The sequence below is a fragment of the Meriones unguiculatus genome, chromosome 18 (assembly GCF_030254825.1).
Source record: "Meriones unguiculatus strain TT.TT164.6M chromosome 18, Bangor_MerUng_6.1, whole genome shotgun sequence".
Lineage (NCBI taxonomy): Eukaryota > Metazoa > Chordata > Mammalia > Rodentia > Muridae > Meriones > Meriones unguiculatus.
Window position 1 is genome coordinate 66,468,474 of NC_083365.1, and position 13,206 is coordinate 66,481,679.

Consider the following 13,206-nt stretch of genomic DNA (forward strand, 5'->3'; position numbering starts at 1 on the left):
ATGTTCCAACCTCAGTGCCAAACCATCTTAAAAAGTGCTCACTTTTGGCTTTGGAAGTCAAGAGGAATGACTGTGGTAGATCTAAGAAGAGCTAACAGCCAGAAAGCTGCAATCTGTCAAAAGGCCCTGCCTATGTCTTTTTCTTCCTTATACTGCCATGATTGTGATGTTGCTCTTCTCTATTATTTGATAAGAGTTAAACAATCTGACATCTTTCAATAGCTTTATCTATTGCCTCAAACATACCTGAATACTTTACTGATTGCACTAAAATTTTTTCTTAGAAGTAAATGTTATGAATAGGAAAAGTACTAACAGTAATAGTATTTGCCAAATTCTTCTTTTACTGATTGTTCATATTTACCACTAGAAGTTGAAAATATATTTATTATAATATGGAAGAGTAATACTTACAGAATTTCAAAATATCCTATTAAAGCAAACATGTGGCACTTAAGTGTGCATGCTCTAAAGTGTGTGTATACTATGTATACGTGGAGGTCAGAAGAGTCATCAGGTATCCTCCTTTATTACTCTCTACCTTTTCATTTAAGACAGGATCTCTCCCTGAGCCTGGCCCTTGCTCATAGCTATGGTGGAACACAAAAACCCAGGGATTCCGTGTGTCTAATTTTTATTTCTCTTTCACAGTAAGTAGTACACAGACTAAAAACATTTTCAGCTTTCAAAGTCTTAACAGCAGAACAGACACTTTTGACTTTGTACCTCTTGGTTAAACACTGTCATCTTCCTGAAGATATAGGCAGGGTTTCCTTCTTCCGAGTGGCAGGTGACTTGATAGCATCCATAGGATGAACTTCCTGTGGGTTCTGGCCAATACTGGTGACATTTGACCTGAATATCAACAGATTTAATACATCAAACTATATATTTTGATGTAGGAATTTAGATTCTCCAACTTTCAAAATGTTTTAATTTAAGAACTTTTAAATTTACAGAAAATAGTTTTCATGTACCTTTTACTTGGATCTTCTGAGAACTAATATTTTGTGTGTGCATGTGTATATTGCATGAATGTATGTGTGCACATATATGCATGGCCACATGTAGCAGAGTGGTCAGTGTTGTGTATCTTCTATCCCTCTTTACCTTGTTTCCTTGAGAAAAGTCTGTCACTGTACATGAGCTCATCAATTTGGCTAGGCCAGCAGGTTGGACAATGAGCTCAAGAACCCACCTGCCTCTGCCCTGCCGCTCCAGCTGTAGGGCTACAGATTCATGCTAACAGATCTAAATGTTTCATGGCTGCAGGGATCTCAACTCAGTGTCCCATTGCTTGTATGGTAGGCACCTTACTGACGGAATCATCTTGCCCAGTCATTATTCACTGTCATTTTTTTTTTTGAGTAAAATTTATTATTTTTTTAATATTAGTACAGTTTGTTAACTTTGTATCCCTGCTGTATCCTGCTCCCTCATTCCCTCCCAATCCCACCCTACCTCCCTCATCTCCTCGCTGCCCCTTTCCAAGTCCACTGATACCTCCCCTTTCATTTGACCCTGGTTTATCAGATATCTTCAGGACTGGCTGCAAAATCCTCCTCTGTGGCCTAGCAAGGCTGCTCCTCTCTTGGGGAGGGGGGGAGGTGGTGGTATCAAAGAGCCTGCCATTGAGTTCATGTTAGAAACAGTCCCTGTTCCCCTTACTAGGGTACCCACTTGGATACTGAGCTACCATGGGCTACATCCGAGCAGAGGTTCTATGTTATATCCATACATGGTCCTTGCTTGGAGAAACAATCTTAGAAAAGACCCCTGTGCCCAAATATATTTGGTCCTTGTGGAGCTCCTGTCCTCTCCAGGTCATATTAACTCCCCTTTCTTTCATATGATTCCCTGCACTCTGAGAAAGGTTTGGTTATGAGTCTTAGAATAATAATAAACAATCTGTTTGGCTATATCCTGATCAGAATTTAGCACAGGTATGTGTGTACCTGTTTACGTGTGTGTGAACTATATAATCCTAGTCCTGTCTTTGTATTCCATTAAAGTGCAAATGCTTTTGGCACACTTGATAAAACTGTGTAGCTACTATCCGAATCACTTTTAGGACATTTTCATTGTACCCTAAAACCCCCTATATTCCTTAGCAGTTGCTATGCATTCTAGGCCATTCTGTCCTCTTCTTCAGACCTGACACAGGAAGCTACAAATCTACTTTCTGTACTTATGGAATAGGCAATCCCAGATGTTTCATAAAAGTAAAATCATACAATAACTTTTGCTGTTGTTTGAATTTTTCACTTCATATAATGTTCTCCACACTCACCCAAATTCTAATATCAGTACTTCACTTACTATTCTTACCAAATATTCTCCACTAATTTGAATATATTATATTTTATTTGGAATGTATGAATAGCTACTTCATGGCTAAACTTGTGAATGCATGGACATGTCTTCAATTCCTTGGGTATATACTGAAATTAAAGACATACAGAAATATTATATTTAACTTTTATGAGAACTATCACACTTTTCCAAAGTGACTGCACAGTTTACCAAATTGTAAGCAGTGCAATGAGGGTTGCTTTTCTTCACTCTATCACCAACACTTCATTATCTGCCTCCCTTTATTCTAGTCAGCCTACTGTATATAGTGGTGTGTCTCACTGTAATTTTGATTTATATTTCCTTTTTGATATCCAGTAACATATGTGCTTAATAGAAGCTGATTATCATCTTGGGTAATTGTCTATTTAGATCTTTTGCCAAATTTTAAATGATCTTGTCATTTAACTGTTAACTTGTAAGAACTCTTTATATATCCCTCACACAGACTTCTTAGATATACTTACTTTTAAATAAATTAAGTATGATAAGAATGATAACAGTTATGTTTCAAGGATTGTGTTAGTCACAGTCTTAAGTATTCAATTAATGATTCAAATGGAACCGCAAGATTAAAGCCTATAAAATATTCTGAGTATATAAACACAACATAATTTAAAAAGAGCCTAAGTAATATGTAAAATTTAACCACAGCTTACCCTGCCACGTTCAACTTGTGTGGTCAACATCACAACCATGGAGGAGCCTTGTTCCCAAATCATTTGCCAAAAATCTTTACAAGTGTGTGGTAATGGCCCTTGACAAGCTATGTATTGATTTATAATACTTGAAGAAGGAATTTCCATCTAAAAAGAAAAAGACATTAAAATAAAACTTTCACACCTTTACTTTTTACTATGATTGGGAAGATGAAAATTAATGCTAAACTGAGCACGACTAATCTCAACAAATTGTGATTAATACAATTTTACTTGTAAAAGAAATTTCTTGGCATCGTCCAAAGTTATCAAATTCATCATTCAGTTGGTAAAAGAGGAATTTAAAAACAAATATTTTTTTAACAAAACTTTTATTTTTCTTCTTTTTTGAGATAAGGTCTCACTATGTATCCCAGCTATTAAAGGTATGCTCCGGTGCACCTGGCACTACTATGGATTAAGAGACAGCTTTACAGACAACCTTGTTTCAGAGGCAAAACTTTGTAAGGAAAATTTTAAAAATAATCTATAATAGTTTATTGGTAAATTTCCTAAGGAAGAAAAATCCTGCCATTTATCTTAGCTGAATTATGCTCATAAAATGTGAAGAGCTATTAGAATGATGTTTAAAATTGTTTTCAGAATGAAACAAGACAACAAATATTGGGGAATCACAACTATGCTACATTTGAGGTTGATTTCAACAAGGTAGTATTTACACATAGGAATTCAGAAAATACCAGAGGGTATACAAAGTCTCTCCCAGACTAGCTTCCAGTTACCACCAGTGGCTTTTCTAGTTTTTAATACCTCGCTCACAGATAGTCTGGATACAACAACTATTTTTCTATAAAACTATTTAAAAAACAGTAACACAGTGTATTTGGTTTTCTGAATCCAACTGTTTGAAAGATAATACCAAAATTAGTACCTAAATTTCTTTTAATGGTCCTTCTAAAAAAATATGCTGTTCCTTATTTAATAAACATAGTTAATATGTTTATTACTAGTAGCAAGTTTAAACTGAGTATTTCTCTAAAGTTGACATTTAAAATAAATCTTTGACACTTGAGAAGTAGGGTTATAGGATACCCATATCTTGTTATGTGGGTGGTAAAATATTAGCTCTGATCCTCATGATTGTTCAGCAAGCTTAACTACTTCACCATTTCTCTGCTTGGCTCCATAATTGCTACATTCCTACATAATTTCAAAGCAGGAGGAGGGCTTTGTTGGTCATTGTAGGCATACTAGGGAAGCAAAAAATTTGAGTCACTGAATAAGCGTGTCTCCATCTGATATCAAATAAGACAACTGTTTTGTTTCCCTCTTATGCTGCTCACAAGCAGCGCCAGTACTGTGCAGTATCATATTCCTCACATCTTGTGTGTACTATGGGTAACTGCACATTTACAATCACAGTGATGACGTGCTGCCTATTATTCTTAAATGCAAGACAACTGTGATAATTATTCATCATGGAAAAATCTAGATTAGCTTTCTTCAGTAATGAATTACATTTCAATGCTGTTGGCTATGTAGTCAAAGTTAACAAATCGACAGTATTATTAAATAAATCTTTAAATCAAGTTATATATTTATTGATGAAAGTGTTAACTATATAGACTTATAAAAAAAAATCTAACCTTCTATTTTCCCTTGAAATGATAATTCAGTATTCCCTAGTTAATCAGTTGCACAAACTACCAAAAATCAGACATTCAGCAAGGTGTGGTGGTGCATGTCTGTAATCCCAGCACTCACAGAGGGAAAGGCAAGTGGATTGCTGTGAGTTTGAGGCCAGCCTGGTCTACAAAGTAAGTCCAGGATATCCAAAGTTACCCAGAGAAACAGTGTCTTGAAAAACTAAAACAAAAAAAAAAAAAAAAAAATTAAAAAAAATTTAAAAGTCAGACATTCAATAAAAGGGAATTAAGCTTAAAACTTAAAATGGTTTTAATTATTTCAAATAATAAAGGCATAACAAAAAACTTACATTTATGTAGTTTGCATTGATGTAGTCTTCATTACCTTTTAAAAGGACCCGTGTAGCATCATCTAAAAAAATTTTTAAAGAGACAATGATTTATTTTTTGTTTTGATTTTTAGGATTAAACCACCAAAGTTCTACCACTGAGCCACTCTCCAGCCATTAAAGTCTAATAAAGTTTTATTTATAAAATTAAGCTTATATTCTACCCTGCAGTGTATCAAAGCAGATACTGAGACTTATAGCCAAACTTTGGGCAGAGTGCAGGGAATCTTATGAAAGATGGAAGAGATAGTAAGACCTGGAGAGGACAGGAGCTCCACAAGGAGAGCAACAGAAACAAAAAATCTGGGCACAGGGGTCTTTTCTGAGACTGATACTCCAACCAAGGACCATTCATGGAGATAACCTAGAACCCCTGACCCCTGCATAGATGTAGCCCAGCTCAGCATCCAAGTGGGTTCCATAGTAATGGGAACAGGGCCTGTCTCTGACATGAACTGATTGGCCTGCTCTTTGATCACCTCCCCCTGAGCGGGGAGCAGCCTTACCAGGCCACAGAGGAAGACAATGCAGCCACTCCTGATGAGACCTGATAGACTATGATCAGTGGATTTGGGGGAGGAGCATGGCTGGAAAAGGGGGAAGAAAGGTAGGATTGGGAGGAGAGGAGGGAGGGAGCTACAGGGGGATACAAACTGAATAAACTAAAATTAATAAAAATTAAAAAATAAAAAGATTAAGCTTATAATGGTAAGAGTTAGTAGATACTTACAAGGCGAAATATCTCTGTATCTATTTTTGGAAATGTTCTGAGGTAATTTGGCACAAGACATTGTCATTCCAGGTTTTTTCCTATATAGTTGCTTTAAAAATAAACAGAAATAGTCTGATAAGCCATCAACAATTCTGCTTTGTTTTGGTAAACTTGCTTCTATTCTAACAATCCCCCACACTCCATTCATACTACGAAACTCTTCAAATCAGTAAGCGGTGACCCAGAGCTATAGTCAGTTCTGGAGTATCTGACATGCATTATGTATCTATGATATTTTGAAAAATCTGAAAATGATTTTGTTCAGCAAAGTACCTGATATTTGAAGAACAAATCTACAGATTTGCTTTATTTTTGTATAGAAGGGTTTACAATACACTAACAGAGATGTTCTTTAAAAGAACTGATACATGCCTTATACATGTTTAATTACTGCAAGCATTTATATATAACATGTACTAGAGAACAACAAATACTGATTGCCATATTTTTTTAAGAAAACACACAGCAAAATTCCCAGTTTTATTAAAGATAAACAAATTAAGTTTACTATGAGAGAATATTGCCATCTACAAATGTGTTGGACTGTATGTATCTACAGCTGGACATATCTGGTTAAATATATACTTTCAAAATTCACTATAAACTCAAAAATCAAAATAAAGATAAGCAGTCATCCTGGTCAATGGTGGTGTACAGTTTTAATTCCAGCATTTGGGAGGCAGAGGCAGGCAGATCTCCGAGTTCAAGTCCAGCCTGGTCTACAGAGTAAGTTCGAGAACACACACAAATGATGTATGCTGTCATATTTGGCTTTGCTCAAGCCTTAAGTTTATTATATACTATTCTTATCTTCTACCTTTCATAAAAAGAGCTAGTAAGTTACATGAAAAAATATCTTTTCTACTCTCTTATTATTTCAGAGAGGTCTCACTCTGTAGCTTAGGCTAGCCTGGAACTCACTCTTCTGGACTGACCTTGAGCAAGAACATCTTCATGTCTGGCTGTTATCCTTCTTTTAAAAAGACATTTATTTATATAGCCATAACTAGTATTGTGGGAATAATTTTTAAAAACTACATTTCAGAACTCATGTCAACTAGTTCTAAGGCTATCATTTCACCTTTAAATCATAATGCAAGTAGATTAGGCTCTTAAAATGCTCAAACATTTAATATAACATCATCACTTACATCAAACTGTGCCAGGACTGCTCCAGTGATAAGCCCCTCAGCTAGCTGGATCATTGATTCCCTCAGGGAGTGGTCATCTTGATGGACACTATCTAGTGGGGCTTTCTCAGGAATATACTGGAAGTCTGGCTCACTTTCTAGTTTTTCTTCTACTACATCATATACAGCTAAAATAAAATAACAACAACAAAAAAACACACATGAGAATCTAAATAGAATTCTGTAAGAAATTGCCCGATATTTTCTATAGCTTCAGTAACTAATAATTCCATTATATCTGACTGATGCCTTTGTGTAGGAGCCAAGAATGGCTGTGGGGATGAAAGGCTTCTGCTATTCCTTTAGTAGAAAAGAAGGGTTCTTTAAGCCATAATTCTTAAAATCTGAAGACACATTAAGAAGACGAGGCAGGAGTAGAGAGGTGGCTCAGCAGTTAAGAGTACTTTCTGCTCTTGCAGGACCTAGGACCAGTTCCCAACATCCACATGGCAACTCACAACCTCCTGTATTTCCAGTTCCAACAGACAGATGTCCTCCTCTGACATTCTTGCGATCCTGTGCTCATGTGGTGCACATAAACACATACGCACAGGCATGTTCAAATATGCGTGCATGCACACGCAGACACACACACACATACACACACAAGAGAGAGAATAAATAAATCCTTGAAAAATAAGAAAATGAGGCATTTTTGAGCTCCAGATCAGAATAGAGCTGCCCTTAATTTCTAGGACATGAGTCAATAACACAGACAGAAGCCTGTGTACTATTATGTCTAAGGATATAATTGCTTTGATCATATGATAAATGAACATAAAGCTAAACAAATCAGCCCACTCTCTGCCCTCCACCTAGTCACTAAGCATCCTTCATGCTCATGTTTGTAAAAAGGAGAATTAAGATCCCAGATGCTGGGCATATAGATGCCAGACCCACGACTTACCCTTACTATCTCTCCCTTTCAGCTCCACTGTAAAGAAAACCATTTTCTTTTTTACATATACGGGTGTTTTGCAAAATGTTATACATTTTGATATAAATGTGTGTATTTATACCAAGTACATGCCTGGTGCCTACAGATCCCCCGAACTGAAGTTAATAGACCATTGTGAATCACCATGTGGATCCTGGAAGCCAAACTCTGAGCCTTTCTAAAAGCAGCAAGTGCTCATAATTGCTGAGCCATCTTCAGCTCCTTGACTTCATTCTCTAATATGGGATGTATTAACACACGTGAATGTGAATGGTTCATCAATATGTAATCCTTGTATATTCTCTGCAAATGACTGCCTCTTAGCCATCTTGCTGGATTAGAAAACATCATGTAACAGACTTGGGAGAAGAAAAAAAAAAGATGATAAATCTACGTTGAAACTAAGCAGAGGTCTCAAGTCTAGAATAATCCTTTACAAGGCTCTAGCTGGGTTCCTCTTGGAATTTAAATAATAAAAGAAACATCTAGAATTGCAAAAAGGCCTTTTCATCATAGGGACTTTCGTTTATATTCTGGCTCTGTCCCCATCATGAATCTATAAGCAGGTAATAGTGTTTGAAAGTATTTTCAACTCTGAATTGAGAAAAATTTATGTACTATATTTGGTGCCTCTGAGGATTAAGTGAGAACATACACAAGAGCCTAGGTACAAAGAAAACTTCATCAGTTACTAACTGTTGTGATTGAGTGTTACAGGAGCTATATTAGAATATGACAGAAAAGCAGACTGGAGATTGCTGTTGGTATGAAATTGAAGCTGTGACAGAAAATAGATAGTACGAAGTCTAAACAAACAAGTTCCGCAGAATCAAAATGAATAATCTGTTTAATATTCCTTGAAAGCCAGTTCTAGGATTATACATGGACAAGAACACAAAACACAGAAAAGACGATGCCTCTTTTGACTCTGACGTTTTCATACATGAATGCAATGGAATTCAATCATATTTACCACTCTCCTCTTGTATCCTGACTGCAATAAAGACATCGCTCTACATTCATACTTTTAAAATACAAGACTCCACATCAGTACATATGTCTCATTCTACTTGTATATCTGCTGGTGGACACAGCTGGGTGTATAACTTGGTGACTATGAATAGTGCCATCATGAATATAAATGGAGGTAATGCTAGTATATTATCAGATTTGACATGATTAGTCAAAAGGACATCGCCTACTAAAATAATCAAAATAGTCTTTTTCTTTGTAATTTTCTAAATACAACAGAGATTTTCTTATTCATTAAACAAACATTCACTGACTACATACACTACCATTAGAGTGGTTGAAGAGGGAGACCACTTTAGGTAGAATAAGCAGAGACAGCCTTTCTGGGTGTTGGAAAAAACAGGAGTTATATAAAAACCAAGAAGTGTTTGCTAAGCAGAGGAAAGAGCAAGCATATAGAACCTAAAAGTACAAAAGTTGACACTTTGGAGATACAGTAAGGAAGCCACTGTGCATCAGAGGTGAATGAATATAAGTGTGAATGGGAGATATGGGAGACAAGATTTTGGATGTTTTCTCCATGTTTGATAGATGCCACTGTTGTATAAATAGGAAACTGGCATGACACGTTTAAAGAAGCCTACTCTGGCTACCAAGTCCAATAATAAATTGTAACAAATTATGGCAAATACTCAGTGCTAAATACTTACCATTAGGTCGAACTAGAAGCACGAGTTCTCCAGAATGTCTCTCACAGCTGGCTTTAATAAACAAGACTACTTGATCATGGGTGTGTTCTGCAATGTCCCGACCATTAATCAGTACCACTTGGTCCCCTTCATTCAATCGAGGGACACAGAGGTCAGCCTGTAATATAATGTAGATTAGTGTTCAAATACTTTTTATAGACTATAGCAGGAGAACTAAAACTACATATAGAAAAGCATCCATGCAAGGCTAGGAAAATGGCTTAGTCAGTCAAGTGCTTGGTAGGCGATTATAAAGGCCTCACTTCCAATCCCCAGAAAGCACACAAATGTCAAGTGCTACAGTGTGGTCCTATAATCCCAATACTGGGAAGGCTGAGCAGAAGAATCCCTGGAACTTGCTGGCTAGCCAATATAACCAATCAGGGAGTTCCAGGTTCAGTGAAACCTGGTCTCAAAAAATAAGGTAATAAGTAAGGTGGAGAGTGACTGAGGAAAACATCAGCCTCTGGTTTACACACGCACACATGCATGTATGCATGCAATCTCTATTTCTCATCTACTTGAAAAAGCAGAACTCTAGTTTTCTTTTGAATATCCTATTTTGGTTTACAGCTTCACTGAACAAATTCCTTCCTCATAGAGATTCAGAAAAGCAGTATGTCAAAATGCATATATATAAGCAGCTTTAATTGTTGTACTCTTTAAATATATACAATTTCAGTTCCCACAGTTTAAATAACATCAATTTCTGAATCACATCCTCCAAATTTTAGTTTTTAGAATCAACTGTGAGTTAAAGTATATACATTTGCTACTAGTGCTTCAGTTAAAAAACAGTTTAATTTTTCCAATTTTTTAACAGCTCATTGCAAGAGTTCACGATGCGCGGCCATCTTCACAATTATGCATTACTGAAAGAAGGACTGCCTGAACACAGAAAAACCACCCACTAATTAAGGTGAAGGAGATAGAGGACACAGAAATATGAATGTGTTTCATGAAAACATATGAGACCACACATGAAGATAGCAGGCCAGGCAGTAAAAGAAATGCTATGGCAAAGGGAAGGACAAATGGACATATGCGACTCAAATTTACTATGAACAACTATCTGATAATACTCATCCAAACAGTGTGACTAGTGAGAAGAACACTGTTGTGAAGGCTAAGCTCTCCCTCCATTGCTTATGAGGTATGTGATCTTAAAGACTCAACACCTTGAAAATGCAACAAAAAGATACTTATCCTGATTTATCTTCTTCAGTTGTGAATTTTAAAATGAATTGATTCAAATGTTTTAAAATCTCAAATATTCAAATGACAGCCTTTATTTATTATTTGGATTTTTTGGTGGCTATTTATTCAGTGAAGTAGATGGAAAACATTTATATAGTCCCTTATGTAGCAAAATGCATCTATGTACCAGTTTGATTCTACACTTTTATGAATGCATGTTTACGATACCCAAAGTGAAGTAAAATGGTTGGTAAAGTACTAGGAGAAATGCTTTTTCAGCAGAAAAAGCTGTCTTCTCACATTATTCTATGGGTAGTGTGCTAGTAGACAAGAGGTCTCTGTATCAGAGGACATTAGTTCTCTGTGAGTCTTTTACTATACCATACATCTATCACTGATAAATTTCTCATATTTATCTCGCTTTTTGTCAGATATGAATTTTTATTTGCATTTCTTTCTGATCTTGAAAAGATAAGACACATGCATATTATATGAACTTTCTAAGAGAAATAGACATTGATTTTAAGATTTTCATACATGAAAAAAAAAGATAATTTTACTGTGAATTATCAATTTTTGAGGTACTCAAAACAGAAAAAAAAAAAAAAACACCTGACATTAAACTATCTGAAACTTGGCCAGGTATGGTGACACATCCCTTTAATCTCCACACTCAGGAGGCAGAGGCAGGCAGATCTCTGAGTGGGATGCCAGTTTAGTCTACTTAGAGTAAGTATAGGACAACCAGGGCTAAACAGAAACCATCGCAGAAAACCAACAAAACAAAGAAAAACAACTTGAAATTGTTTCCTCTAATCATCTTAAAAAAAAAAAAACAAAAAAACAAAAAACAAAAAAACCAGTCCCAACATGGAAGATGTGGTGGTATTTGAATTAATGAAATAAATTTAACTGGCATTTCTACAGCACAGGTCTATGTGAAGCAGAAGGGAGTAAGTGACCAGCAATAGATACAGCTCAAAAGAGCACAGCGCGTTCAGAGTCATGATTAAAACAATTAACTAGGAAGGAAAAAGAAAATGAAAAATACCAGTAATTCCATTTTTAGGAGAAATACTGCTAATATTTTATCTATGTTTCCAGATAATACACCAATGAGACTTATTCAGTGATGAACAGAAAATTCATTACCATGGAAGCTTAATAATGAGTCAAGGGACTCACTGTTACATATTCAATATTTTTTAGAATTTTAAAAACAATCCCATATCATTCCCATTTAAAGTAATTTTAAAACAGTAGGAAACCTAAGCAATAGTGGCACACACCTTTAATTCCAGCACTTGGGAGGCAGAGGCAAGCAATCTCTACGATTTCGAACCTGGTCTACAGAGCAAGTTCTAAACAGCCAAGTCTACACAGAGAAACCCTGTCTTGACAACTCCCCTTACCCCCGCCCAAAAAAAAGAAACCCAGAAAACAGGCAAATAATGAACTAATATAAATAAAAAAATAAAAAAGCAAACAGTAACAATAAAAATCTCATAACACTCCACCTTCATCTACACTTGTTGAATTTTTTTTAACAGCGCTCTTCAGCACTGCAGCAACACTCAGACTAATAGCTACTCTCTAAGACACAGACCCAATGAAAATATATCTTCCCTGAAAGTTCCCATGTTGTTTAGTGTTTAGATTTAACATTTGACAAGCTGAAAAGTAACAATTAACTTTCTTCGTTGAAGCAAATAAAAATATTTTTTATTTGTATAGATGTTTTGATGCCCGATAGAACACTGGCTCCCCTAGAACTGAAGTTACAGGTAGCTGTGAGCTACCATGTGTGTTCTAGGAGTTGAGCTTGGGTCCTCTAGAAGAGGAGCCAATGTTAACTGCCAATCCATCTCAATGATTTCTTTTTTTAAGTACATATTCTGGGGATGAAGAAATAAATAGCTCAGTGGTTAAGAGCTCTTGTTGCTCTTGCTCCAGTTCCAAGGGATCCAGTGCCCTCTTCTGGTCTTTACAGGCATACATGTGGTATATACACACATACAGGCAGACAAAACACTCATACATATTTTAAGTACAAATGGGGTTGGAGAGATGGCTTAGCAGTTTAAGAGCACTTGCTGTTCTGTAGAGAAGCAAAGTTTGATTCTCAAGACTGATACAGTGGCTCACAACTGTCCCTAACTCCAATTCCATGGGGTGCAACACTGCATTCCAACCCCCGAGGGCAGCGCCACCCCCACATAAGGTGGACAGACATAACTGCAGACAAAATACTGACACACACACATTATAGAAAGTGGATTTATGTGTGTGTAGGTTTTTGTTGTTGTTGCTATTTATTTGTATGCTTGTAGCCCTGGTTGGTCT

General features: G+C 36.2%; 1 protein-coding gene across 3 annotated transcripts in view; it reads right to left on the reverse strand.

Moving 5' to 3' along the window:
* Nucleotides 1-13,206, reverse strand: part of Ptpn4 (protein tyrosine phosphatase non-receptor type 4) — a 144,846-nt gene that overhangs the window by 24,823 nt on the left and 106,817 nt on the right. For all 3 annotated transcript variants that reach the window (XM_021633250.2, XM_021633249.2, XM_021633248.2), the window contains 6 exons: nucleotides 9,628-9,784; nucleotides 6,970-7,136; nucleotides 5,777-5,867; nucleotides 5,008-5,069; nucleotides 3,012-3,158; nucleotides 727-855 (listed from right to left, as the gene is read on the reverse strand). In XM_021633250.2, the coding sequence (XP_021488925.1) occupies nucleotides 727-855; nucleotides 3,012-3,158; nucleotides 5,008-5,069; nucleotides 5,777-5,867; nucleotides 6,970-7,136; nucleotides 9,628-9,784 (753 nt within the window). The remainder of the gene's footprint in view (nucleotides 1-726; nucleotides 856-3,011; nucleotides 3,159-5,007; nucleotides 5,070-5,776; nucleotides 5,868-6,969; nucleotides 7,137-9,627; nucleotides 9,785-13,206) is intronic.